Source organism: Macaca fascicularis, chromosome 7 (genome assembly GCF_037993035.2).
Source record: "Macaca fascicularis isolate 582-1 chromosome 7, T2T-MFA8v1.1".
NCBI lineage: Eukaryota > Metazoa > Chordata > Mammalia > Primates > Cercopithecidae > Macaca > Macaca fascicularis.
In genome coordinates this window covers 18,825,666-18,853,381 of record NC_088381.1, presented here as the reverse complement: position 1 = coordinate 18,853,381, position 27,716 = coordinate 18,825,666, and the positions used below count along the sequence as shown (strand labels likewise).

Genomic DNA, 27,716 nt, shown 5'->3' with positions numbered 1-27,716 from the left:
GGACTATAGGCGTGTGCCACCATGCCGGCTAATTTTTATATTTTTAATAGAGATGGGGTTTCACCATATTGGCCAGGCTGGTTTCGAACTCGTGACCTCAAGTTATCTGCCTGCCTTGGCCTCCCAAAGTTCTGGGATTACAGGTATGAGCTACCATGCCTGGCCTGAGACACTTTAACATTTACATTATCTTTTTCTTAGTTATTCCTGTGCTTTCTCATATTTACCAGTTGTCTTTGATTTTGTACTTTTTGGGGAATGGTATATAGCTTTCCATGGAATAGCTGGAACCATTTTTATTGTCTCTTAAAACCTTTCATTTAAGGTTCTAAATGTTGTCTTTTAACATAAACAGCAGTATTTTTGCTGCCAAATTTCCTTACAAGTCTCCTGTTTGGGGGATGTGTTCTTAGTGGCTTTTTACTAGTCAATTTTATCTCTGTATGGATTCTTTTGAATAGTTCATAGCCTGATTGCTTTTTACCATTTCCATAAATTCTATCCAACGGGTTAGATTTTTGAACATTCTAGTAGAGTCCTTTGAAAATGTGTTGGTCATTTAAAAATTAGTTTGAGAAAACAGTTTAAAAGAAAGAAAAAAAGGAAGCTTATAATTAGGTTACATCTTTTATTATGAACCAAAAGTAGATTCCTAAATGCAGTCATGTTTATTTTTGTCACATTTGTATAAAGTAGGGAGTCTTTAGTGTATTTTTCCTTTCACAGCTAGAATTAGAGATAAAAGCGAATACTGACTTCCTCTAGCTAATCAGTCATATAGTCAGATTTACCCTCCCAAGTCTTCAGAATAATGTTTTGATTCATTAGAATACTGTGCTTCAAACTGTGTTTAATGAGTTTTATGAAGCTTCCATGATAACATGAGCTTCCTTGAGGCCTCTTTTAAGGTAGGCTTTGAAAAAAAAATCTGATACGCTTATCTTTGCTTTTGCTATTTCTGCCTTCCACAGCCATGTTTGCTTTTCGTTCATTGCTCTTTCTGTTCTATCTTGATATCTTTCAAGGTCCAAGATATGAATTATGCTCTCAGTGGAACTATTATCCACTATTATGTATATCATCATTTAACACCATTTAACAGTTACGAATATTGCCCTGTGACATGCATTCCTAATTTTGTTATTCCTTGTCTCAACTAGCCTTTTGAAGGGTCTTAATAATTTGTTTCCACTCATTTCCCTTTTTGGCCTAACAGTGTGCCATATTTATTTATTTATGTTTTTCGAGACAGAGTCTCGCTCTGTCGCCCAAGCTAGAGTGCAGTGGTACCATCATGGCTCACTGCAGACTGGACTTCCTGGGCTCAAGTGATCCTCCTGCCTCCCTCACCTGAGTAGCTGGGGCTACAAGCAAGTACCACCACGCCTAGCTTTTTAAACATTTTTTGTAGAGATGAGTTCTCACTATGTTGCCTAAGGTGGTCTTGAACTCCTGGGCTCAAGTGATCCCCCTGCCTTGGCCTCCCAAACTTCTGGGGTTATAGGTGTGAGCTACTGCACCTAGCCCGCTCAACTTAAATAATAGAAGACTGGCTTTAATTTAGGACTGCTTTATCACTCCCAGGTTTTTCCCAATAGAGATCCAGAAGTTAGGACTTTATGGCATAAAAATAGATCCACAGTTTCAAGAGGTTAAAAACTGCCTACCTGCTATTTTTCTATGAACAACAATACTTTTATCTTAATATCCAGCTTTTTTTGCTATATTATTTCAATACCTTATGTTTGGAGAAAGGATTGTCTTTGAGTATCTCAGTTTAGGGTAGGAAATAAATAGGAGGCAGGTTAACAGTTTAGGAAAAATGCTTTTTTCGGGAATTATCTTTTGTTAACAAAAATTTATTCTTTTATAGTTGATGGAGAACCTTGTGACCTGTCTTTGAATATAACCTGGTATCTGAAAAGTGCTGATTGTTACAATGAAATCTACAACTTCAAGGTAACGAACATAAAATTGTAGACTTTTCTTGGACCTTAGTGATTATCTGGTTCCAGTCTCTTGATTTCATGGAGGAAAGAGTATCATGTAGCTATGGAGGAGGAGAGCTGAAACTAGAACACATGCTTCCCAATTTGCAGACCATCAATTCTCAAACTTTTTAGTTTCAGAACTTTTATATTTGTAAAAATTATTGCAGACTCCAGAAAGCCTTTATGCTATTAGAAATTACAACAGAAAATATAGAAATGTTTATTAATTTTAAAGTAGCAATAATAAACTTATTACATGTTAATATAAATAACTGTTTTTCCAAGAAAACTACATAAAAGAGTACGATTGTTTCGTATTTTTTTAAGTTTGTTTACTATCTGGGATAACAGAAGATCACTGGATTCTTATATTCCCTTCTTCAGTCAGCCTGTTGCAATAATTTGATTTAAGTACATGTAGAAAATAATGACCTCATGGAGATATAGAGTTGGGAAAAGGAATGGTATTTTAATGGCCTTTTCAGATAACTGAGGATATTCTTTTTTGATTCTGTATGAAAACTCAAGTGAAAGTTTTTAAAGGTTAGTTGCAATGTGGAATCTGAAATATTAGTGAACTTTTTTTGTACTCTGATAAAAAAAAATCCACTGCTATGAATGTATCTTTCACCTGTGTGTGATCTTGTAGCATCATTTATTGGTCATTTAGAAAATAGTAGTTGACTGAATTATATACATTTTCTAAATATTAACTCATTTCACATTTAGCTAAAACTTACATTGTTTGTAACTATCCCCTGCCCTCTTCATCTCATCAGTAGGTTCTTAAGTTTTGGAAGGAGTTAAATTCAGTGTAGCAGATACAAGTTCTTCACAATTCCAGTTTTTGCTTGAAATCTCAAATTTTATTTGGCAGTGAATACTGTCAGTTGTCTTCCTTGAGGTGACAGCCTCCATTGCCTATTTCCAGAGAAATATCTCTCAAATAACCACATCTGAGTAATGGTAGTTTTTCAGTCATTCTTTCAAGTAAATGTGTTTCATGAAAAAAATGATTAGTTTAACTCACAAGTCAAAGCAGTTGCAGAGTGCTTTATCTCAGGACAATAATTTATTGTATTTTGCATACTTCCATTTTGTCACCTAGATTATTTAAAAAGTCAGGTACTCAAAATGTCCAGATTTAATAACATTAATAATTTTTCTGTTTTATCAAGGATATTCTTACATAAAACTGGCATTTTTAAGAACTGCCAGTTTGCGACTGTGAAGAATATGATTGCTAGTACAATTAAGTGCCATTGCCTTAGTTCCTGATAAGGGGCAGCAGTTTTCCCCACTGTTGCTTTCGTAATATCATTGCGAGTCAAATAGCATACTATTTTTTTTTTTTTTTTTTTTGAGATGAAGTCTCACTCCGTCGCCCAGGCTGGAGTGCAGTGGCGTGATCTCGACTCACCACAATCTCTGCCTCCCGGTTTAAGTGATTCTCTGGCCTCAGCCTCCCGAGTGGCTGGGATTACAGGTGTCTGCCACCACACCTGGCTAATTTTTGTATTTTTAGTAAAGATGTTGGCCAGGCTGGTCTCGAACTCCTGACCTCAGGTGAACCACCTGCCTCAGCCTCCCAAAGTGCTGGGATTATAGGTGTGAACCACCATGCCTGGCCATGAAAATAGTTTTGACCACCTAGACTTTGTGAAAGGGTTCAGCGACCACACTTTTGAGAATTGCCGTAATCCGGAATACTTGAGCACTGAAAATATATTGCTCAAAGAACAAAGCTGGAAGCATCACATTACCTGACTTCAAACTATGCTACAGGGCTACAGTAACCAAAACAGACACAAAGACCAGGGGAACAGAAAAGAGAGCCCAGAAATAAGGCCGCACACCTACAACCATCTGACATTTAACAAAGCTGACAAAAACAAGCAATGGGGAAAGGACTCCCTATTTAGTAAATAGTGTTGCATTAGCGTGCTGGCCATATGCAGAAGATTGAAACTGGATCCCTTGCTCACACCATATTCAAAAATCAACTCAAGATAGATTAAAAACTTAAATCTAAAACCAAAACTATAAAAACCCTGGAAGACAACCTAGGCAATACCATTCTGGACATGGTAAGTGGCAAAGATTTCATGATGATGCCAAAAGCAATTGCAACAAAAGCAAAAATTGACAAATGGGATTTAATTAAACTTAAGAGCCTCTGCACAGCAAAAGAAACTATCAACAAAGTAAACAGACAACCTACAGAATGGGAAAAAATATTTACAAACTATGCATCCAACAAAGATTTAATATCCAGCCTCTATAAGGAAGTTAAACAAATTTACATGCAAAAAACAACCCCATAGAAAAGCGGGTAAAGGACATGAACAGACACTTTTCAAAAGAAGACATACATACAGCTAACAAGCATATGAAAAAAACAGCTCTGTATCACTGATTATTAGAGAAATGCAAATCAAAATCACAATGAGATACCATCTCACATCAGAATGGCTATTATTAAAAAGTCGAAGGATAATATATGCTGGCAAGGTTGTGGAGGAAAAGGAATGCATATACATTGTTAGTGGGAGTGTAAATTAGTTCAGCCACTGTGGAAAGCAGTGTGGCAGTTCCTCAAAGAGATAAAAACAGAATTACCATTTGACCCAGCAGTCCCATTACTGGGTATATATACAAAGTAATATAAATCATTCTGCCGTAAAGACACATGCACACGTATGTTCACTGCAGCACTGTTCACGATAGCAAAGACATGGAATCAACCTAAATGCTCATTAGTGGTAAACTGGATAAATAAAATGTGGTACATATGCAGCCATAAAAAAGAATGCAGTACATATGCAGCCATAAACAAGAATGAGAGATCATTTCCTTTGTGAGAACACAGAAGGAGCTGGAGGGCATTATTCTTAGCAACCTAACACAGGAGCAGAAAGCGAAATATCACGTTTTTTTTTTTTTTTTTTTTTTTGAGACGGAGTCTCGCTCTGTCGCCCAGGCTGGAGTGCAGTGGCCGGATCTCAGCTCACTGCAAGCTCTCCCTCCCGGGTTCACGCCATTCTCCTGCCTCAGCCTCCCGAGTAGCTGGGACTACAGGCACCTGCCACCTCGCCCGGCTAGTTTTTTGTATTTTTTAGTAGAGACAGGGTTTCACCGTGTTAGCCAGGATGGTCTCGATCTCCTGACCTCGTGATCCACCCATCTTGGCCTCCCAAAGTGCTGGGATTACAGGCTTGAGCCACCGTGCCCGGCCGAAATATCACATTTTGACTTATAAGATGGAGCTGAATGATGAGAACACATGGTCACAAAGAGGGGAATGACAGATACTGGGCCTACTTCAGGGTGGAGGGAGAGGATCAGAAAAAATAACTCTTGAGTACTAGGCGGTACCTGGGTGATGAAATAATCTGTGAAACAATCCCCTGTGAGTTGAGATTACCTGTGTAACAAAGTTGCATGTGTCTACCTGAACCTAAAGTAAAAATTTTTTAAAAAATATATAGAGTTCTGAGTTGAATTGTTCAGACCTTTTCCATTCTGTTTCTATCTCCCTATTTGCATTTTTTAAAAAAGATTGTCCTTCTTTTGTGCTTGCAGCAATTTTGTGCTCTATCTTAGTTTATGAGCATGACTATCTTTTTGTTGATGTTGTTAATTTGGTCAAGTAAACTCTTTTAAGTATATTTTAATGTGACAAAACCCTCTACACTTTGGCAGTTTCCCAGTCTACTCAGAGTTGTTAGTAGAACTATGCCTTGTGAGCCAAGACTAGAATTATGCCCTTGAGTCTAATAGTGTTCGATTCTTAGATACTTTTATATGGAGCCTTTATCTGATGCTGTTCATTTTTAAAATAGCAAACTCAAAATTATATTTGTACTACAGGTGAACTATTTGTTGTGCTCTTAGTATCTTATTTTTTGAAAGGTGAATTAACTACTCTGTATTATCTCTTTTTTCAGGCAGAAGAAGTAGAGATGTATTTGGAAAAACTTAAGGAAAAAAGAGGCTTGTCTGGGAGATATCAAACGTCATCAAAATTGTTCCAAAACTGCAGTGAACTCTTTAAAACACAGGTAATCTTTGCAAGTGGTTGGAGGTAAATAGAATAGGTAAAAAATGGAATGTCTGTATTTTTGGCTGTATCCTCTCCCACTCCTCAAGTATTTCTTTTGGTAGAAGTAAGTGGAAGCATGTTCTGATAGGTACATAGTAAGCCACTTACATACTCAACTCATCAAAGAGAGATTGTATTTTCCTTTGTGTGTAAAAAGCAAACCCCCATTTTTTTTAATGTGGTAAAATATACACTACATAAAATTTACCATTTTAACCATTTCTAAGTGTATAATACAGTGGCATTAAGTATATTCACATTGCTGTGCAGCCATCAACCCATCTCCATATCTCCAGTACTTTTTTTTTTTTTCCAAGGCAGAGTCTCGCTCTGTCCCCCAGGCTGGAGTGCAGTGGCGCAATCTTGGCTCACTGCAGTCTCCACCTCCGTCCGGGGTCCAAGCAATTCTTTCGCCTCAGCCTCCCAAGTGGCTAGGGCTATAGGTTCACACCATTACACCTGGCTAATTCTTTTTGTATTTTCAGTAGAGACAGGATTTCACCATGTTAGCCAGGCTGGTCTTGAACTCTTGACCTCAAGTGATCTACCCACCTTAGCCTGCTGAAATGCTGGGATTACAGTTGTGAGCCACCGGGCTGAGCCGCATGTCTAGTACTTTTATCATCCCAAACTAAAACAGCATACCTATTAAACAAAAATTCCCCACCCTCCAACCCCAAGTCCACAGTAACCACTCTTCTACTTTCCATGAGTTTGACTATTCTAGATACCTCATATAAATAGAATCATACAACTTTTTTTTTTTTTTTTTGGTCTGACTTCTTTCACTTAGCATAATGTTTTTAAGGTTCATCCATGTTATAGCATTATCAGAATTTCATTCCTTTTTAAGGCTAAATGATGATTTATGGTATGTATGTACCACATTTTGTTTTTCCATTCATCTGTTGATAGACATTTAAAACCTCACATTTTTAATTCTCTGGTCTCCTCATCTCGTTAATATGTTCCTAGAAAAATCAAGTCTTTAAAATTTTACTGCTATAGATCTGAAATCAGAAGGGTATCATCATCTTAGAGTTCAATTTCACACCTTAATTTTGTAGAAAGAGGGAGATGTGAATAATCATGTATTTTTCACGCTTACATATATGTAATGTAAGTGGGATTCTGATATGAAATTTTGTCTTAGAAATAGTAATCTAATACAAATTTTTTTGATAGAAAAGTTTTATATGTGTTAAAAATAGTTATAGTAATTATCATCTATACTTGTCCTTACTATATTTAAAATTCGTTTTGGAATATTTAGCAGCTTGCCTTGAACTGTTAAATTACTGGAAGTAAAGTTTATTATTAAGAAGACAAATTTAATCATTGAATTGTAATTGAGCCTGGACACGGTGGCTCAGGCCTGTAATCCCATCACTTTGAGAGGCTGAGGTGGGCGGATCACCTGAGGTCAGGAGTTCAAGACCAACCTGGCCAACATGGTGAAACCCTGTCTCTACTAAAAATACAAAAAAAATTATCCGGGCGTGTAATCCCAGCTACTCGGGAGGCTGAGGTGGGAGAATCACTTGAACCCAGAAGGCTGAGATCGTGCCACTGCACTCCAGCCTGGGCAACAAGAGTGAAACTTGGTCTCAAAAAAAAAAAAAAATTGATAGTTGATGAGCAGATGAAGTAATTGGTAATTGAAGGAAGAGTTCAGCTTTTATTATAACTTAGGTTTTATGATCTTGAAGGGAGAAGAAAATAGCTTTAAGATGGTGAAAGAATGGTAGAGAAAGCTAGAAACAATGTGATGTTGTGTAGTTTGTATGTTTTCTGTTGGTTTTCCAAATTTATCCCTTAGACTAGGAGGATTGGTTGGTCTTTCCTGGATTTGATTATGGAAAGCTACCTGTTGCCTCTGGTTGCCTGAGGCTGACTACTTTCAGATGTGCTATAATCTTTCCAGGGTCTTGGCTTATTGGTAAGGTTTCCTCTCCTCCTCCATTCTAATGTAACAGGTTGAATTACACAGTCTCATTACTCAGGAAGGAGAATGCCTCATCTACCGATAATTGGTAAGAAAGATAATTAGTGTAGTTTTTTACAGGCATGAAATGTAGTGCGGTGGAAGGGACAGCAGACCTAAGTGTCAAGAATATTAGGTTTAGGCCGGGCGCGGTGGTTTACGCCTGTAATCCCAGCACTTTGGGAGGCCGAGGCAGGTGGATCACAAAGTCAAGAGATCGAGACCATCCTGGCTAACATGGTGAAACCCCGGCTCTACTAAAAATACAAAAAAAAATTAGCCGGGCGTGGTAGCAGGCACCCGTAGTCCCAGCTACTCGGGAGGCTGAGGCAGGAGAATGGCGTGAACCTGGGAGGCGGAGCTTGCAGTGAGCCAAGATCCTACTGCTGCGCTCCAGCCTGAGCGACAGAGCAAGACTCCGTCTCAGAAAAAAAAAAAAAAAAGAATATTAGGTTTAAATCCTATTTCTTTGTCTAAAGCTTTGTAGTTTTGAGCCACATTTTACTCACCTGTAAAATGAGGGGAAGTGATCTAAGATTCTTCTATCCTAAGTATACATCCTATATCTAAGACTTTGTCATTCTTAAATGTTTATTATTCTCATAGAAAAATTGAATGGCCGTTTTGGTTTGATACTATTTTCTAGTTCCCAGCAGGGTTTTATTCACTTGTTTGTGGTTAATTGGAAATGTTTTGTCTACTGATGCTGTGTTGTTATATTTACTAGTTAGGGTGTGGTGTTTTGTTTTAACCATTTCTTTGTATTTTCAGCTACACTTTTCTTCTAGTATTTACACACCTTTAATTTTTTTAGTTTTGTGTTTCTTTTATAGAGCTTTTCTGGAGATTTTATGCATCGACTGCCTCTTTTAGGAGAAAAACAGGAGGTAATTGTTTTCATTATATATTTCTGAGAGTGCAGTAAAAACTTCGGTGGTGCAGGAGACACCCATGCTCGCTACATCTCCAGGGAGGGAGCGCTGCACCTGGGGAGCAGGCTCAGACAGAGGCTACAGGAACTTGGGCAGCTAAAAACGAGAAGTTCTGAATTAATTATTATTATTTTTTAATATTTAAAGGCTAAGGAGAATGGAACAAACCTTACCTTTATTGGAGACAAAACTGTAAGTATATTTGGGGATTTGGGGCATTGAACACATATTTTAGTTTTCTTATATTCATATATTTTTGAATTGTTCTCGCATATGATGCTAACATTTGAAAAGAAAGTTAAGTCTGGAAGCTATAGACCAAAATCTTAAAAATGGTTGGAACTCTGGATGATAACCATGAGTGATTTTTAGTTACTTCTTTGTGTTTTTTGTATTTCTATATTTTCTCCTGTACACCTGTATTGCTTTTATAATTATCCCTCAATACGTATCTGTAAACAGGAAGAAACTTATTAAAAATAAGAACTCTTAAACTTCATCTAAAATTATCTGTGATAAAATATAATTGAAAGAGAGTTTGGAAAATTGAAATAAGGTCTAAAACTGTAAATATGCCTTAAGTTTTCATAAATATGCATTGTATGGATACTATTTAAAAATTCATAATAACTAATCCCTCAAAACATGACCAGTTAAAAATTTAGAGGAAGGATGACAGCTATCAATGTGGGATTACGGTTTTTATAAGGCTGATTAAAGTTTTTAATTTTATAACCTTATGAAGGTATAGTATACATATGACAGAAGTTTTGTTTTGTTTTGTTTTTTGAGACAAGCGCTCACTCTTGCCCATGCTGAAGAACAGTGGTGTGAACATGGCTCCCTGCTGCCTTGACCTCCTGGGCTCAAGTGATCCTCCTGCCTCAGACTCCCAAGTAACTGGGACCACAGGCACATACCGCCATGCCTGGCTAATTTTTAAAAATATTTTGTAGAGATTGGGTCTCACCATGTTGCCCAGGCTGGTATGGAACTCCTAGGCTCAAGTAATCATCTCACTTCAGCTTCCCAAAGTGCTGGGATTATAGGTGTGAGCCACTGCGCCCAGCCTAAAAGTTATTGTTAAAGTTATTATATTAAAGCATATAATTTAGTGGTTTTTAGTATTCTCAAGTTGTGCAAGCACCACTCAAAGTCTAGTTCCAGAATTGTTCATCGTCCCCAAAAGTAGCCCCATACTCATTATCAGTCACTCCCCATTTTTCCTGCCCCCAGCCTCTGACAATCAGTAATCTATTTTCTGTCTCTGTATTTGCCTTTTCTGGACATTTTATATAACTGAAATCATATAATACGTGGCCTTGTGTCTGGCCTCTTTCACAGTTTCCACTTTGTCTTAACTTTTACTTCCTGCTTGCACAGAGCCTTAAGATCAGCCAGCGAGTGATTAGGGCCTTCTCAGGTCTCTCCTGGACCTGTGCACAGCCCTGGGCGTATGGCCTTCTAGATTTCCAGGAATATTTTGGAGCTTTCCAAAGTCCCTGTGGACATCCCATTCTCCAGTTTTTCCTTTTAAGTTTCCGATCAGCCTCTTAGTAGCCCCGGTTGGTAATGTCACCTCAGGCAGCTGTGATCTTGAAGGATTGCTATTCAGTGTGTTTGGCAAATGCTTTGAGTACAGGGCTGTTGACACTAGGTGATCTCTGAGTCAGGTCAGATAAAGACAAGCCCTGAGAATGGAGCTTTTCAGCAATTTGCCTGACAGCTCAGGTGATCAGTCTTTCAGGGACCTCCAAATTTGTTTTTTCCTTTCGGAGGCCTACGTGAGCAGATCACTTGAGGCCAGGAGTTTGACACCAGCCTGGCCAACATGGTGAAACTTGTCTCTGCCAAAAATACAAAAATTAGGCAGGCATGGTGGTGCACACCTGTAATCCCAGCTACTTGGGAGGCTGAAGCAGGAGAATCACTTGAACCCAGAAAGTGGAGGCTGCAGTGAGCTGAGATCACACCACTGCACTCCAGCCTAGGCAACAGAGTGAAACTCTATGTTCCCTTCCCCTGTCCCCTTTGCCCAGTGGCTGCTAAGCTGTTGTTTTTCTCAGCTGTTAACGGTTTCAGCGACTTTGGTTTTAAGGAACTTGAGAGACAGGGATGGGATTACGGTGAACACAGACATCTCAAGCTTACTTTTCTTTCCTAGATTCAGTTGCCTTTCTCGAAGAAGCATTTCTTGTATTGTTGAAAGACTTTAATTAATTTCCAAAGTTCCAAAAGTTGATTATGATAGTTTTTGCCAGTGTTTTTGTTGCTTTTATAGATGAGTAGATTTTCAGAGTTTCTTATTCTGCCATTCTGAAAGTATTCTCACTACCCAAACCCCAGTTTTATTTATACAGAATTTTAACTGAAAGTAGGTTAGGCATGACAATCTTTGTTAATTTTTTTAAACAAAAGATAGCCGTTAGGACTGGGTGCAGTGGCTCACGCCTATAATGCCAACACTTTGGGAGGCCAAGGTGGGCAGATCACTTGAGGTGGGGAGTTTGAGACCAGCCTGGCCAATGTGGTGAAACTTTGTCTTTACTAAAAATACAAAAATTAGTTGGTCATGGTGGCAGGCACCTGTAATCCAAGCAACTCGGGAGGCTGAGGCAGGAGAATCACTTGAACGTGGGAGGTGGAGGTTGCTGTGAGCTGAGATCACGCTCCTGCACTCCAGTCTGGGTGACCAGTGAGATTGCATCTCAAAAAAAAAAAAAAAGAAAAAAGATATTCATTGGATTTTCTCTTACTAATAGGCATATATTCACTGTGAAAATGGAGACGAAATGAATGAAAAGAAGAAAGTAGTAATCTATAATACCATGCAGTGATGTATTTATTTTCCTAGTCTTTTGTATATGGGCATGTTGATATTTATTTTAAAAAGGGGATCTTATAGTATGTATTATATGACTTTTTTTGTAGCTTAGCAATATAACATGGACATCTCTTCAGTTTGGTAAATATTGTATTACATTGTTACTTAAATGCTTGTGTAGTGTCTTATTGTATGAGTACATTGCAATTTGTTCAATTCTCTATTCTTGAACATTTATGAGTTTCATTATCTTGGAATTTTATGCAGTGTTGTGATTAATATTTTAACTACATTTGCTTTTAAGTCTTTATTTTCTCATCTCTGAAGAATTGTATATTGGGATAAGTTTTTAATTCTATAACTTAAAAGTAAAAATCCTTTGTAATTTTATGTTCTAATAGTTTGCGTTTGGTGTGATTACACAGAGCACATGCATATTAACCAAAATAAGATCATATTAGACACCGTTGTATAATTTTTTATTTTTACTACCAAATTGGTACATTGAATACTACTTCACCTTTTCATGGCTGCTTATTGTTCCATTTTATTATGATTTTAATAATTAACTCCCAATTGATGAATATTTGGGTTGTTTCCAAATTTTCCCTATTATGGATAAAGTCATGTTCATAATGTGTAGCTGTATCTCTGTGTACATTTATAATCTTTAGGCTAAATTCCTGGAGGTAGAATTGCTAGATCCACATGTATGCACAGTTTAAACCTCTTTTTCATAGCAATTTATGGCCCCAAGAAAGTGAGAGTGTCTTAGTTTGTTTATGTTGCTATGGAAGGACACCTGGAGCTGGGTAATTTATTAAAAAAAAGAGGTTTATTTGGCTCACTGTTCTGTGGGCTATGAAAGAAGCATGGGGCCGGCATCTGTTTCTAGTGAGGGCTTGAGGCTGCTTCCACTCATGGTGGGAGGTGAAGGGGAGTCTGTGTGTGCAGATCACATGGCAAGGGAGGAAGAAGGAAAGAGGGAGGAGGAGGAGAGGACGTAGTGGACTCTTTTTTAATAATCAAGGAAGCAATAGAGGGAGAAGTCATTACTGAAAGGACAGTGGCACCAAGCCATTCGTTAGGGATTGGCTCCGTGACCCAAACACCTCTCTCTAGATTTCACCTCCAACACTGGGGATCAAATTTCAATACGAAATTTGGGAGGACAGATATCTAAACCATAGCAGTGAGTTTCCATCTTTCCTCACAAAAACAATGGCTGTCATTTAAAATAGATTTTATGCAGTTTGTCTAGTTAAGCAATAATTTGTTGTTGTAAATTATATTTTAAAAATTATTGTTAAGCCAGGCGCTGTGGCTCACGCCTATAACCCCAGCACGTTGGAAGGCCACAGCAGGCGGATCACTTGAGCTCATGAGTTTAAGACCAGCCTGGGCAATATGGTGAAACCTTGTCTCTACAAAAAATGATGGAAAAATTAGCCAGAAGATGGCACGTGCGCCTGTAGTCCCAGCTACTTGGGTGACTGATGTGGGAGGATGGCTTGAGCCTGGGAGGCAGAGATTGCAGTGAGCCAAGATCACACCACTTCACTCTAGGCAATAGAGCCATACCTTGTCTCAAAAACAAAAACAACAACAAAAAAATTATTGTTGAAGGTGAACATTCATTTATATGGATATTGGCTCTTGTGCTTTCTTCATTTGTCTTCTGTGCACAGCATACTTTGAGTTCTAGTCAAGGCTTCAGTCTTGTTACAGTGATTAGAACTGGCTGAAAGGTGACCCTGTTGAATACCACAAGTAATATTTAGGAATACTTAGTCAAAATATAGTCAAAAGAAATGAAAGAATTAACTATCTTTTGATCTTTCTTCCTGAAAATTTGGTCCAAGGCAAATACCTTATAATCCTATTTAAAGGATATTCACAGGCTGGGTTCAATGGTAATCTCCGCATTTTTGAGGCCCAAAGTGGGTGGATCACTTAAAGCCAGGGTTTGAGACCAGTCCTGTCAACATGGCAAAACCCTGTCTCTACTAAAAATGCAAAAATTAGCTTGGTGTGGTGGGGTACATCTGTAATCCTAGCTACTTGAGTGCTTGAGGCCTGAGAATCACTTGAGCCCAAAAGGCACAGGTTGTAGTGATCTATGATTGCACCACTGCACTCCAGCCTGAGTGATAAAATGAGACTCTGTCTCAAAAAAACAAAAAGGATACTCACAAATTCAGTACCTCCATCCTATTTCATTAAAGCTCTGATTAAATATATATGTTTATGGGCCGGGTGTAGTGGCTGACACCTGTGATCCCAGCACTTTGGGAGGCCAAGGTGGGTGGATCACCTGATGTCAGGAGTTCAAGGTCAGCCTGGCCAACGTGGTGAAACTGCATCTCTACTAAAAATACAAAAAAAAAAAAAAGGAAAATTAACTAGGCGTGGTGGCGCACGCCTGTAATCCCAGCTATGTGGGAGGCTGAGGTGGGAGAATTGCCTAAACCCAGGAGGCGGAGATTACATTGAGCCGAGATCGTTCCACTGCACTCCAGCCTGGGCAACAGACCAAGACTCCATCTAAAGAAAAAAAAAACCTATATGTTTATGGAAGAAAGGTCCTCTGCATGTCCCTTCTTCTAAGGAAAGAATGATAAAAGAGAACACTTTAATATTTTGATTAACTCAGTTGTTTTGGATTTAAGCAATAATGTGATACATTTAACATTACAATTTAAAAAAAATTAATAGAGTTTATTGTTTAGAGCAGTTTTAGGTTCACAACAGAATTGAATAAAAGGTACAGAGAGGCCAGTGCAGTGGCTTACGCCCTTTGGGAGGCCAAGGTGGGAGGATCACTTGAACCCAGGAGTTCAAGAGCAGCCTGGAAAACATTGAGACCCTATCTCTACAAAAAGCAAAAGTTGGCTGGGTACAGTGGCTCATGTCTGTAATCCCAGCACTTTGGGAGGCCCAGGCAGACAGATCACCTGAGGTCGGGAGTTTGAGACCGATCTGACCAACATGGAGAAACCCGTCTCTACTAAAAATATAAAATTAGCTGGGCGTGGTGGCGTATGCCTGTAATCTCAGCTACTTGGGAGGCTGAGGCAGGAGAATAACTTGAACCTGGGAGGCGGAGTTTGTGGTGAGCCAAGATCGCACCATTGCACTCCAGCCTGGGCGACAAGAGCAAAACTCCGTCTTAAAAACAAACAAAACCCAAATTACCCAGCATGGTTGTGCATGCCTATAGTCACAGCTACAAGGGAGGCTGAAGTGGGAGGGTCACTTAAGCCCAGGAGTTCAAGGCTGCAGTGAGCCATGATCATGCCACTGTACTCTAGTCTAAGCAATAAAGCAACACTCTGTCTCAAAAAAAAAAAAAGGAGTGGTCCCACATGCCCTGTCTATACCTGTACACTTAGCCTCCCCCGTCATCAACATACTGCGCCACTGTGGCACACAGTTATAATTGATGAACCATGTTGACATGTCATTATCAACCAAAGTCTGTAGTTTACATTAAGGTTCACTCTGCATTGTACATTGTATGAATTTTGATAAATGTGTAAAGACATCTTCACCTTTGTAGTATCATACAGAATAGGTTCAGTGCCTAAAAATCCTCTGGGCTCTGCCTGTTGGTCTCTCCTTTCGCCTTGAACTGGCAATCACTGATCTTTTTACCGTCTTCATAGTTTTGCCTTTTCCAGAATGTCATCTAGTTGGAGTTGTACAAATATGTGACCTTTTTAGATTGGCTTCGTTCACTTAGTAATATGCATTTAAGGTTCCTCCATGTCTTCTGGTGGCTTGATAGTTCATTTCCTTTTAGTGCTGAATCATATTCCGTTGTTTGGATATATCACAGTTTATCCATTCATCTATTGAAGGACATCTTGATTGCTTTCAAATTATAACAATTATAGATAAAGCTGTTGTAAACATTTGTGTCCAGGGTTTTATGTGGACGTAAGTTTTCAACTCATCTGGGTAACTATCAAGGAGCATGATTGCTAGATTGTATGGTAAGAGTATGTTTAGTTTTGTAACCATTGCAATTTTGACAACGCAGTGCTTAATCAAAAATAGCATGTTCTGGCAACAAAACTACTCTTGTAGTCTGTCTGTCTGACAGCATCAATAATGGATTGTCACTTGTAGCTTTAATTACCTTACTCATGGGGTTAAAAAGTTCTGTTGAAGGGCACTTACAATTTTGAGATCATACCATGAAGACAGTGCTTTAAAAATAATTCTGTTCACAAGCTAGCGGTAGACTGTGAAAAAGGGAAATAAAGAAAAAAATAGTTCTGTTTTGGAGAACAAAATAATTAATAGTTGAGATGGTAGTTAAGAGCCCAGGCTCTGGGGTCAGGTGTCCTAGATTTTGAAATCCCAACTTCATAACTTAATATTTCCCTTGGAAATGTTATTGTGCTTCAGTTTCTTACATAATAAAATGGAGCTAATAAGAATGATATTACCAAGAATTGTCGAGTAGCGAAGTCCAGGTCTCCATGCTTCCACAAAAGCAACTAGTAAACTGATGAAAACTGTCACATGCAACTTTCACAGAACTTTGAAATCGAGCCAAAACTTAAATAAGGAAAAAGTTCAACAAAGAAGCTGCTACATTACATTAAGAAAGTTCTGTGATATTGTAATTTGTTTACCATACCCTCCTTCCCAGTTCAGAGGCAGGAAGATGGCAACCCACAGTCATGGTGCAAGTCACTAGTGCCAGGGGAACTAATACAGACCTTTTTCTTAAAGACTTGCCATTGTGTGTTTTCACCTGTCTGGAGGCTCCCTGAAGGACCCGTGCAAGGACTTGCCTCTGTTTTCCCCAATTTAGAGTGTTCCCAGGGCTGGAGTGGCTTCCTGGGTTGTGTTTGCCAAAAGCATTTGAAGGCAGAAGTATTGTGTACATAGGGAAGGGGATAACAGTGGGGATAAGCAATAGAGAGACTGTCAAGCATGAGAAGGAAAGGGTCCAGGAAGGAGATTTGTGGAAGAACAAGGCTTTTTAAAGCTTCTGTGTATATTGAGGTATGAAGAAAGCCATGTATATTCTCACGACTGGACATATGATCAGAAAAGACCTTAGATGACCTTAAGCTTTCATTCTGGCTAACCTTCAGGCTCTGTACAAGCAAAAAGTGAAGACTAAGGAACAGCTTTAATTGGCCCAGCTAAGCATTGAAGGATTGCCCCAGGGTGCAAAGACTGGGAGAATATTCTGTTCTTTTTTGTCTTTGGCTCCTGGTGTTTAAGAAATCTTTGTCAAAACACTAGCTGACTGCTAAGCTAAAGGAATATAGATTCCAGTAGCCACACAGGTCTAAGAATGCAGACTTTTAAAAAATGGTTTAGAAAAGTTACTAAGTAAAAGAGACAACCCATATTATTACCAGCTAACAAACCCCAAGGAGGGGGCAGATTGTGGTTTCCAGAGTTGTCACTTTATAACATTTAGTTTTCAGTGGAAAATTATGAGGCATCCATATAAACAAAGTATGGCATATTTACAGGATTAAAAAAGTATACATGCTTCGAAGAGGAAGCCTCAGCATTAGACTCACCAGACCAAAGATTTTAAATGAACTGTCTTAAATATGCTCAAAGAGCTAAAAATAAAAAAAACCATGGATGAAGAACCTAAAGGAAACCAGGAGAACATAGAGATAAAAATGATAAAAAGAATGAAGATGAGCCTGAGAGACCTATGGGACACCCTTAAGTGTATCAACATCCACATAGTAGGAATTCATCAGAGGGAGAAGAGAGAGAGAAAGGTATGGAAAGAATATTTGAAGGAATAATGCCCAGCAACTTCCTAAATTTGATGAAATTATGAATTTCAGAAAAATTGAGAAGCTCACAGATCTCAAACTACAACCAGGAATGAAAAAGTAAAATGTTTTATGTCCATAAAATGGAATATCATTCATCTATAAAAATGAATGGAAGCTGGATTCCAAGATGGCCGAATAGGAACAGCTCTGTCTGCAGCTCCCAGCGTGATTGACACAGAAGATGGGTGATTTCTGCATTTCCACCTGAGATACCTGGTTCATCTCACTGGGACTGGTTGGATAGTGGGTGCAGCCCACGGAGGGCAAGCCAAAGCAGGGCGGGGCATCGCCTCACCCGGGAAGTGCAAGAGGTCAGGGATATCCCTTTCCTAGCCAAGGGAAGCCGTGATAGACTGTACCAGGAAAATTGGGACACTTCCGCCTTAATACTGCACTTTTCCAATGGTCTTAGCAAAGGGCACACCAGGAGATTATATACCGCACCTGGCTCAGCGGGTCCCACACCCACGGAGCCTTGCTCACTGCTAGCGCAGCAGTCCCAAATAGAACTGTGAAGTGGCAGCCCGGCTGGGGAAGGGGCGTCGCCATTGCTGAGGCTTGAGTAGGTAAAGCGGCCAGGAAGTTCACATTGGGTGGAGCCCACCACAGCTCAGCGAGGCCTGCCTGCCTCTGTAGACTCCAGCTCTGGGGACAGGGCATAGCTGAACAAAAGGCAGCAGAAACTTCTGAAGATTTAAACATCCCTGTCTGACAGCTCTGAAGAGAGCAGTGGTTCTCCCAGCACAGTGTTTGAGCTCTGAGAATGGACAGACTGCTTCCTGAAGTGGGTCCCTGACCCCCGTGTTGCCTGACTGGGAGACACATCCCAATAGGGGCCAGCTGATGCTTCATACAGCCAGGTACTCCTCTGAGACGAAGCTTCCAGAGGAAGGATCAGGCAGCAACATTTACTGTTCTGCAGCCTCCGCTGGTGATAACCAGGCAAACGGTGTGGAGTGGACCTCCAGCAAACTCCAACAGACCTGCAGCTGAGGGACCTGACTCTTAGAAGGAAAACTAACAAACAGAAAGGAATAGTATCAACATCAACAAAAAGGACATCCACACCAAAACCCCATCTGTAGGTCACCAACATCAAAGATCAAAGGTAGATAAAACCAGAAAGATGGGGAGAAACCAGAGCAGAAAAGCTGAAAATTCTCAAAACCAGAGCACCTCTTCTCCAAAGGCTCGCAGCTCCTCGCCAGCAACGGAACAAAGCTGGACAAAGAATGAATTTGACGAGTTGACAGAAGTAGGCTTCAGAAGGTCAGTAATAACAAACCTCTCCAAGCTAAAGAAGGATGTTCGATCCCATTGCAAGGAAGCTAAAAACCTTGAAAAAAGATTAGACGAATGACTAGAATAAACAGTGTAGAGAAGACCTTAAATGACCTGATGGAGCTGAAAACCATGGCACGAGAACTACGTGACGCATGCACAAGCTTCAGTAGCCAATTTGATCAGCTGGAAGAAAGGGTATCAGTGATTGAAAATCAAATGAATGAAATGAAGCAAGAAGAGAACTTTAGAGAAAAAAGAGTAAAAAGAAATGAACAAAGCCTCCAAGAAGTATGGGACTGTGTGAAAAAAGAGCAAATCTACATCTGATTGGTGTACCTGAAAGTGACGGGGAGAATGGAACCAACTTGGAAAACACTCTTCAGGATATTATCTAGGAGAACTTCCCCAACCTAGCAAGGCAGGCCAACATTCAGATTCAGGAAATACAGAGAATGCCACAAAGATACTCCTTGAGAAGAGTAACCCAAAGACACATAATTGTCAGATTCACCAAGATTGAAATGAAAGAAAAAAATTAACTGTTAAGGGCAGCCAGACAGAAAGGTCGGGTTGCCCACAAAGGGAAGGCCATCAGACAAACAGCAGATCTCTCGGCAGAAACTCTACAAGCCAGAAGAGAGTGGGGGCCAATATTCAACATTCTTAAAGAATTTTCAACCCAGAATTTCATATCCAGCCAAACTAAGCTTCATAAGCAAAGGAGAAATAAAATCCTTTACAGGCAAGCAAATGCTGAGAGATTTGTCACCACCAGGCCTGCCTTACAAGAGCCCCTGAAGGAAGCACTAAACGTGGAAAGGAACAACTGGTACCAGCCACTGCAAAAACATGCCAAATTGTAAAGACCATCGATGCTAGGAAGAAACTACATTAACTAATGGGCAAAATAAGCAGCTAGTATCATAATGACAGAATCAAATTCACACATAACAATATTAACCTTAAATGTAGACGGGCTCAATGCCCCAATTAAAAGACAAGACTGGCAAATTGGATAAAGAGTCAGGACCCATCAGTGTGCTGTATTCAGTAGACCCATCTCACGTGCAGAGACCCACATAGGTTCAAAATAAAGGGATGGAGGAAGATCTACCAAGCAAAGGGAAAGCAAAAAAAAAAAAAAAAGCAGAGGTTGCAATCCTAGTCTCTGATAAAACAGACTTTAAACCAACAAAGATCAAAAGAGACAAGGCCACTACATAACGGTAAAGGGGTCAATTCAACAAGAAGAGCTAACTATCCTAAATATATATGTACCTGATACAGGAACACCCAGATTAATAAAGCAAGTCCTTAGAGACCTAGAAAGAGACTTAGACTCCCACACAATAATAATGGGAGACTTTAACACCCCACTGTCAGATCAATGGGACAAAGTTATCAAGGATATCCAGGACTTGAACTCAGCTCTGCACCAAGCAGACCTAATAGACATCTACAGAACTCTCCACCCCAAATAAACAGAATGTACATTCTACTCAGCACCACATCACACTTATTCCAAAATTGACCACAGAGTTGGAAGGAAAGCACTCATCGACAAATGTAAAAGAACAGAAGTCACAACAAACAGTCTCTCAGACCACAGTGCAATCAAATTAGAACTCAGGATTAAGAAACCCACTCAAAACTGCGCAACTATATGGAAACTGAACAACCTGCTTCTGAATGACTGCTGGGTAAATAACAAAATGAATCTCAAGATCAATATCGTGAAAATGGCCATACTGCCCAAGGTAATTTACAGATTCAATGCCATCCCCATCAAGCTACCAATGACTTTCTTCACAGAATTGGAAAAATACTTTAAAGTTCATATGGAACCAAAAAAGAGCCCACATTGCCAAGACAATCCTAAACATAAAGAACAAAGCTGGAGGCATCACGCTGCCTGACTTCAAACTATACTACAAGGCTACAGTAACCAAACAGCATGGTGCTGGTACCAAAACAGACATATAAACCAATTGAACAGAACAGAGGGCACAGAAATAACACCACACATCTACAACCATCTGATCTTTGACAAACCTGACAAAAACAAGAAGTGGGGAAAGGATTCCCTATATAATAAATGGTGCTGGGAAAACTGGCTATCCATATGTAGAAAGCTGAAACTGGATCCCTTCCTTACACCTTATACAAAAATTAATTCAAGATGGATTAAAGACTTAAATGTGTGACCTAAAACCATAAAAACCCTAGAAGAAAACCTAGGCAATACCATTCAGGACAGAGGCATGGACAAGGACTTAATAACTAAAACACCAAAACCAATGGCAACAAAAGCCAAAATAGATAAATCTGATCTAATTAAACTAACGAGCTTCTGCACAACAAAAGAAACTGCCATCAGAGTGAACAGGCAACCTGCAGAATAGGAGAAAATTTTTGCAATCTACCCATCTGACCAAGGGCTAATATCCAGAATCTACAAAGAACTCAAATTTACACGAAAAAATCAACCCCATCAAAAAGTGGGCAAAGGATATGAACAGACACTTTTCAAAAGAAGACATTTATGCAGCCAACAGACACATGAAAAAATGCTCATCATCACTGGTCATCAGAGAAATGCAAATCAAAACCACAGTGTAATACCATCTCACACCAGTTAGAATGGTGATCATTGAAAAGTCAGGAAACAACAGATGCTGGAGAGGAAGTGGAGAAATAGGAACACTTTTACACTGTTGGTGGTAGTGTAAACTAGTTCAACCATTGTGGAAGACAATGTGGCGATTCCTCAAGGATCTAGAGCTAGAAATACCATTTGACCCAGCCATCCCATTACTGGGTATATACCCAAAGAGTTATAAATCATGCTGCTATAAAGACACATGCACACTTATGTTTATTGCGACACTATTCACAATAGCGAAGACTAGGAACCAACCCAAATGTCCATCAATGAGAGACTGGATTAAGAAAATGTGGCACATATACATCATGGAATACTATGCAGCCATAAAAAAGGATGAGCTTGTGTCCTTTGTAGGGACATGGATGAAGCTGGAAACCATCATTCTGAGCAAACTATCACAAGGACAGAAAACCAGATACCGCATGTTGTCATTCATAGGTGGGAACTGAACAGTGAGAATACTTGGACACAGGGCGGGGAACATCACACACTGGGGCCTGTCGTCGGGTGGGGGAATGGGGGAGGGATTGCATTAGGAGAAATAACTAATATAAATGATGAGTCAATGGGTGCAGCAAACCAACATGGTACATGTATACATATGTAGCAAACCTGCACTTTGTGCACACGTACCCTAGAATTTAAACTATAATAAAAACAACAGCAACAACTTGGGTCTCAGTACTTAGAAAACAACCATGATCAATAAAATAAACATTTGCCAATTCCTTCAACTCAAAAAAAAAAAAAAAAAGAATGACGTACTGATACATACAACAATATAGATGAACCCTGAAAACATGTTAAGTGAGAGAAGCCGGACACATTTATATGAAATGACCGTAATAGATGAGTCCATGGAGACAGGAGGTAAATAAGTGAGAGGAGGAAGAAATGGGGAGCTACCTGCTTAATGAATTCAGGGTCTCCTTTTCGGTTGATGAAAATGTTTTAGAACTAGATAGAGGTGATATTTGCACATCATTGTGCTTCTACCACATATCACTGATTTATACACATTAAAATTGTGAATTTTATGTAAAATTTAGTTTACAAAGGAGTTAATAATAATACCTATCTGATAGGGCTGCTTTGAGGATTTAAAAATGTAATAAATGGGCCGGGCACAGTGGCTCACACCTTAATCCCAGCACTTAGGGAGGGCAAGGTGGTGGATCACCTGAGGTCAAGAGTTCGAGACCAGGCTGGCCAACATGGCGAAACCCCATGTCTACCAAAAATACAAAAAAAAAAAAAAAAATTAAATTAGCCTGGTGTGGTGTCATGTGCCTGTAATCCCAGCTACTTGCGAGGCTGAGGCAGGAGAATTCTAGAACCCGGGAGGTGGAGGTCACAGTGAGCCAAGATCGCATTGCTGTACTCCAGCCTGGGCAATGGAGCGAGACTCTGCCTCAAAAAAAAAAAAAAAAAGTAATGTCAGATGCTTAACAGAGTTATCTGGCATATCAATGTTATTTTTTACAGGGTCAGAATCTCTGCATTCCAGAGTTAAATGTAAACTTTCTCAAATTCTGGAATATGAGAATTGATCAATTTATTTTGGAATTTGTAAAAGGTGGTTTATAGACATATATGATTAATAGAGCAGGTTATTACACCAGCGTTTTATAGGCTGATGAGTAAGTTCAGGAAAAGTTCTGTAATTATGGCTAATCAGACATGTATTACCCATAACTTTGAAACTGTAAAGTTTTCTCACAAATTGGTCCTGAGTCTCATCAGAGACTAGTAGGTGGGGATAAATCAAGGTATGATTAGGAAGGCATTTATGTTCTTATGTTTTACTAAGATAACCTAGTAAATAGATAATCTGGAGAATTGTTTAGTCTTCTTTGTTTGACGTGGATTTTTTTCATGGAATATAATTTTTGAACTATGTTAGCCTTTTCTTGGTTGTAGGGTATTTTAACCATTTGAGAACTGTGGCTCCAAAGGAAAATGCATAAACATACAAAACCAGCTATTCGTTTTGAGGGGTTTGCAGATCATAGAAGCTTACCCAGAGATCTCTGGCTAAACGTTTCTCCTTTTAAGACCAGGTGGTAATAAATTGCAATTCCAAGGAAGAAGAAACCAGTTATTTTCTGTGTTCATCTTTATCATTATATCTTAGTCTTCTGTTTGTGAAGACTCTAGTCTATGTGGAAAGCAAGAGTCACTACCCCTCAAAGTCAAGGACTTGGACACTGTTAATTTGTCTTCTTTGACTTTGAGGGGTAGTGACTCTTGCTTACCACATAGACTAGCCCAAGGTTGAATTTCGGTATAAATGTGAGACCGTGTCAGCAGAAATTCTGATATTCTTGGGAAGCATGTTGAACAAAGGGAATTATTCAGGAATTGGCGATTAGAATTCATTTTACTGATACCATCATTAATTTTTGTTTAAGGTGATTTAAATAATTCTTTATTTAAATTCCTTTGTAATGTCTGCATAAAACACAAACTAGTATCCTACTATGGCTTAGTTAAACAAAGATTAAATTTAGTGATTTTAGTTGGGGTTTTCCTCGTTAAAAAAATACCTTAAATGTGATTTTTGTGTACAAGACTTGTGGTATCTTGCCTTTTAGTAATTCATAATCTAGCCTACTTTATGCAGTATTCATAATCCAGCCTACTTTATGCAGTATTATTCATAATCTAGCCTACTTTATGCAGTATTCATAATCCAGCCTACTTTATGTATTATTCATAATCTAGCCTACTTTATGCAGTATGCATAATCTAGCCTACTTTATGCAGTATGCATAATCTAGCCTACTTTATGCAGTATTATTCATAATCTAGCCTACTTTATGCGGTATTCATAATCTAGCCTACTTTATGTAGTCTTCATAATCTAGCCTACTTTAGGCTTGTTTGGTTTGTTGTGCCTATTGTTTCAATGAATGAAAGAGAAAGACTTTATCATATTTCTGGGCACATTCTGGAGCAAAATTTGCATATTGTATTATTAATTTGTGCTCTTAATTCTTAAGATTTACAGATGTGTTGCCCTTTTCCCTCTCTAGGCAATGCATGAACCATTGCAAACTTGGCAAGATGCACCATACATTTTTATTGTACATATTGGCATTTCATCCTCAAAGGAATCATCAAAAGAAAATTCACTGAGTAATCTTTTTACCAGTAAGTTCAGTGTTTGTTTTTTTTTTAATGGTTATGTTATTATCTGGTTATGTCATTCATGTACTTTACATATGCTTTTTTATTAGGTATTACAGATATCAGATTTCTTTTTCCTTCATTTGGTACTCCTGCTTTTAAAATTTTTAGTTAGTAACATGTTTTCAGTATTCTGAACTAGAATTATCAAAACTTGGTCACCAAGCTAGAGATCAGGAAATTTTAAATTAATGTTGGCCAGGTGCGGTGGCTCATGCCTGTAATCCCAGCACTTTGGGAGGCCGAGGCAGGCAGATCACGTGAGGTCGGGAGTTCAAGACCAGCCTGACCAACATGGAGAAACCCCGTCTCTACTAAAAATACAAAATTAGCTGGGTGTGGTGGCACATGCCTGTAATCCCAGCTACTCAGGAGGCTGTGGCAGGAGAATTGCTTGAACCCGGGAGATGGAAGTTGCGGGAGCTGAGATCGCACCATTGCACTCCAGCCTGGGCAACAAGAATGAAACTCCATCTCAAAAAAAAAAAAAAAGAAAAAATTAACATTGGTAGTTTTTAGTGTCTCAAGAATTTAAGTGTTCTCCTTTCCAGGGTTGCTGCCTAGTTTCATAGAGTCATCATCTCTTACCTGGAATTTGCAAGAACTTCCTAACTGGTCTTATTTCCTGTGGTTTCCCCTTTGTTTCATCTTTGTATTTTTGCAATTTCCTTTCCTACCCTGCTTTCTTAAGCAGAATATGGAATAGAAACAATGATGGCAGCCACCATTACTTCGCTCCTGACTTTACTGGCTGTATTGGTATATTTCATCATTAAGTACTATGTTTACTGTAGAGCTTTTGAAATATTCTTTATTTGGTTAAGGATGTTCCTTTCTATTCCTAGTTTAATGAGAGTAGTTTCCTTTGTTAAAAAAAAAGTTAAGAATGAATATTTAGCTTTATCAAATAGTTTAATTGTACTGATTTAAATGATCATATGGGCTTTCTCATTTAATAAGGTAATGTCATACATTAAATTAACTGATATTCTAACATTAAATCATTGTTGAACTTCTGGGATACCACTACTTGGTTTTGACACACACACACACACACACACACACACATTCTCTCTGTCTCTCTCTTTCTCTTCCTCCCTCCCTCCCTCTTCCTCTCTCCCTGCCCCTCTCCCCCTCACTCATACATGTATATCCTCCTGTCTCTTTAGGCCTATGACTTAATGGATTATAGTCTCAAGGCACAGTTACTAGTGTTCATTTTCAACCTTCTTTCTTTGAAAATGTTGGAAGAGAAGCTGTATTCCACCCTACTTCAGCTTCTTCATGCATCCAGCCTGGCTCTGGTCCCTCTTCTTTTTCTTTGAAACCTGCTAGCTTCAGTGATCCCATAGGAACTCTACTTCCAACTACCATAGATCCCATAGGGACAGCACTTCCAACTACCATAGCCTGCTTTTGGTCCAAGAGCCCAGCATGATCACGGAGTCAGCCTCATGCATTGTTCTGAGTTTTTGTTTTGATTCTTGGAAATGTCTCTCTTGTTTTTGAGCTTATATCCTTTTTTGTTTTGTTTCTTTTTCTTTCTTTTTTCTTTTCTTTTTTTTTTTTTTTTTGAGATAGAGTCTCACTCTGTCACCCAGGCTGGAGTGCAGTGGTGTGATCTCATTTCAGTGCAACCTCTGCCTCCTGGGTTCAAGTGATTCTGCTGCCTCAGCCTCCCAAGTAGCTGGGATTACAGGCCTGCACCATCACACCTAGCTAATTTTTGTATTTTTAGTAGATTGTATTTTTACAACCTACTAAATTATTATTTATCTGCTAAATTATTAAATATACTAAATTTTTATTTAGTAGATTGTATTTTTAGTTTCACCACGTTGGCCAGACTGGTCTTGAACTCCTGACTTCGAGTGATCTGCCCGCCTTGGCCTCACAATGTGCTGGGATTACAGGCGTGAGCCACCATACCTGGCCTTGTTTTCTCATTTCGAAAATATCTTACCCTTCTTTTTTTGGAAGGGAGAAGCTACATTATCGCTAATACAGTTTTATCATTTTTCTTGCCTTCATCGAAACTTTAATGGCTCCCCATTGCCTATAGAATGTCTACGTTTTGCAGCAAGGTTTATAAAACTCTTTACAACTTGCCCCAGTTTACCTTTTGCTGCCTTATGCCAAAATACTACTACTATATGGTATTATGTGCAGTCTCAGACTATATTTGTTCTTTAAATATACCACACATTTTCACAGCTGTTTTGTTCATGTTATTTCCTCTACCTAGAAGGCTTTTTACTTTGTTCTGGAAAATATATACTTATCCTTCTAGTCTGGCTGAGAGGGACAGTTCTCTATGTAACTTTTCAACTCCCTCTCCCCTGCAAGGCGGTTACCCATTTAATGGTAGAAAACATCTTACTTACATTTTATCTGCTATGTTTTCCATAGGCCTGTGAAATAATAAGTGCTTAGTAAATGTATATTTTAGCATAGAGCAGGGGATGGCAGATTTTTTTCTTAAAGAGCCAGATAGTAAATATTTTCTCTATTATAACTACCCAACTCTGCGATGGTGGTGCAGAGGCAACTGTAGACAATATGTAAATGAGTGGATGTGGCTGTATTCCAATAAAACTTTACTAACAGAAAAAGCTGATGGCCAGATTTGGCACATGTGCTGTATTTTGCTGACCAAGGCATAGAGTAGGCAAAGAATATGATGCAAATATTTACTGAATATTTTGTTTACTCTTTTTTTGAATTAGGAAGGTATAGATTTAATAATCAGTTTTGCTCTGAAATTTTTATAATTGCTCTTATGGAGTGCTTTTTTTCATGTAAGTATTGGATATGGTTTACTTTAAATAATGGTATATCAGAAGCTAGTAGGGAATTTTTGTTGAATGAACAGTTACTAGTCTGTCTCTAGGGATGATCACTGCTCAAATAAGTCAGATTT

At 38.9% G+C, this 27,716-nt stretch overlaps 1 protein-coding gene across 9 annotated transcripts in view; it reads left to right on the top strand.

Annotated features, from left to right (window-relative positions):
- Positions 1-27,716, top strand: part of TMEM87A (transmembrane protein 87A) — a 62,551-nt gene that overhangs the window by 3,191 nt on the left and 31,644 nt on the right. For all 9 annotated transcript variants that reach the window (XM_073995612.1, XM_073995611.1, XM_065547297.1 and 6 more), the window contains 5 exons: positions 1,874-1,959; positions 5,939-6,052; positions 8,911-8,964; positions 9,157-9,201; positions 24,643-24,760. In XM_073995612.1, coding sequence (XP_073851713.1) covers positions 1,874-1,959; positions 5,939-6,052; positions 8,911-8,964; positions 9,157-9,201; positions 24,643-24,760 — 417 coding nt within the window. The remainder of the gene's footprint in view (positions 1-1,873; positions 1,960-5,938; positions 6,053-8,910; positions 8,965-9,156; positions 9,202-24,642; positions 24,761-27,716) is intronic.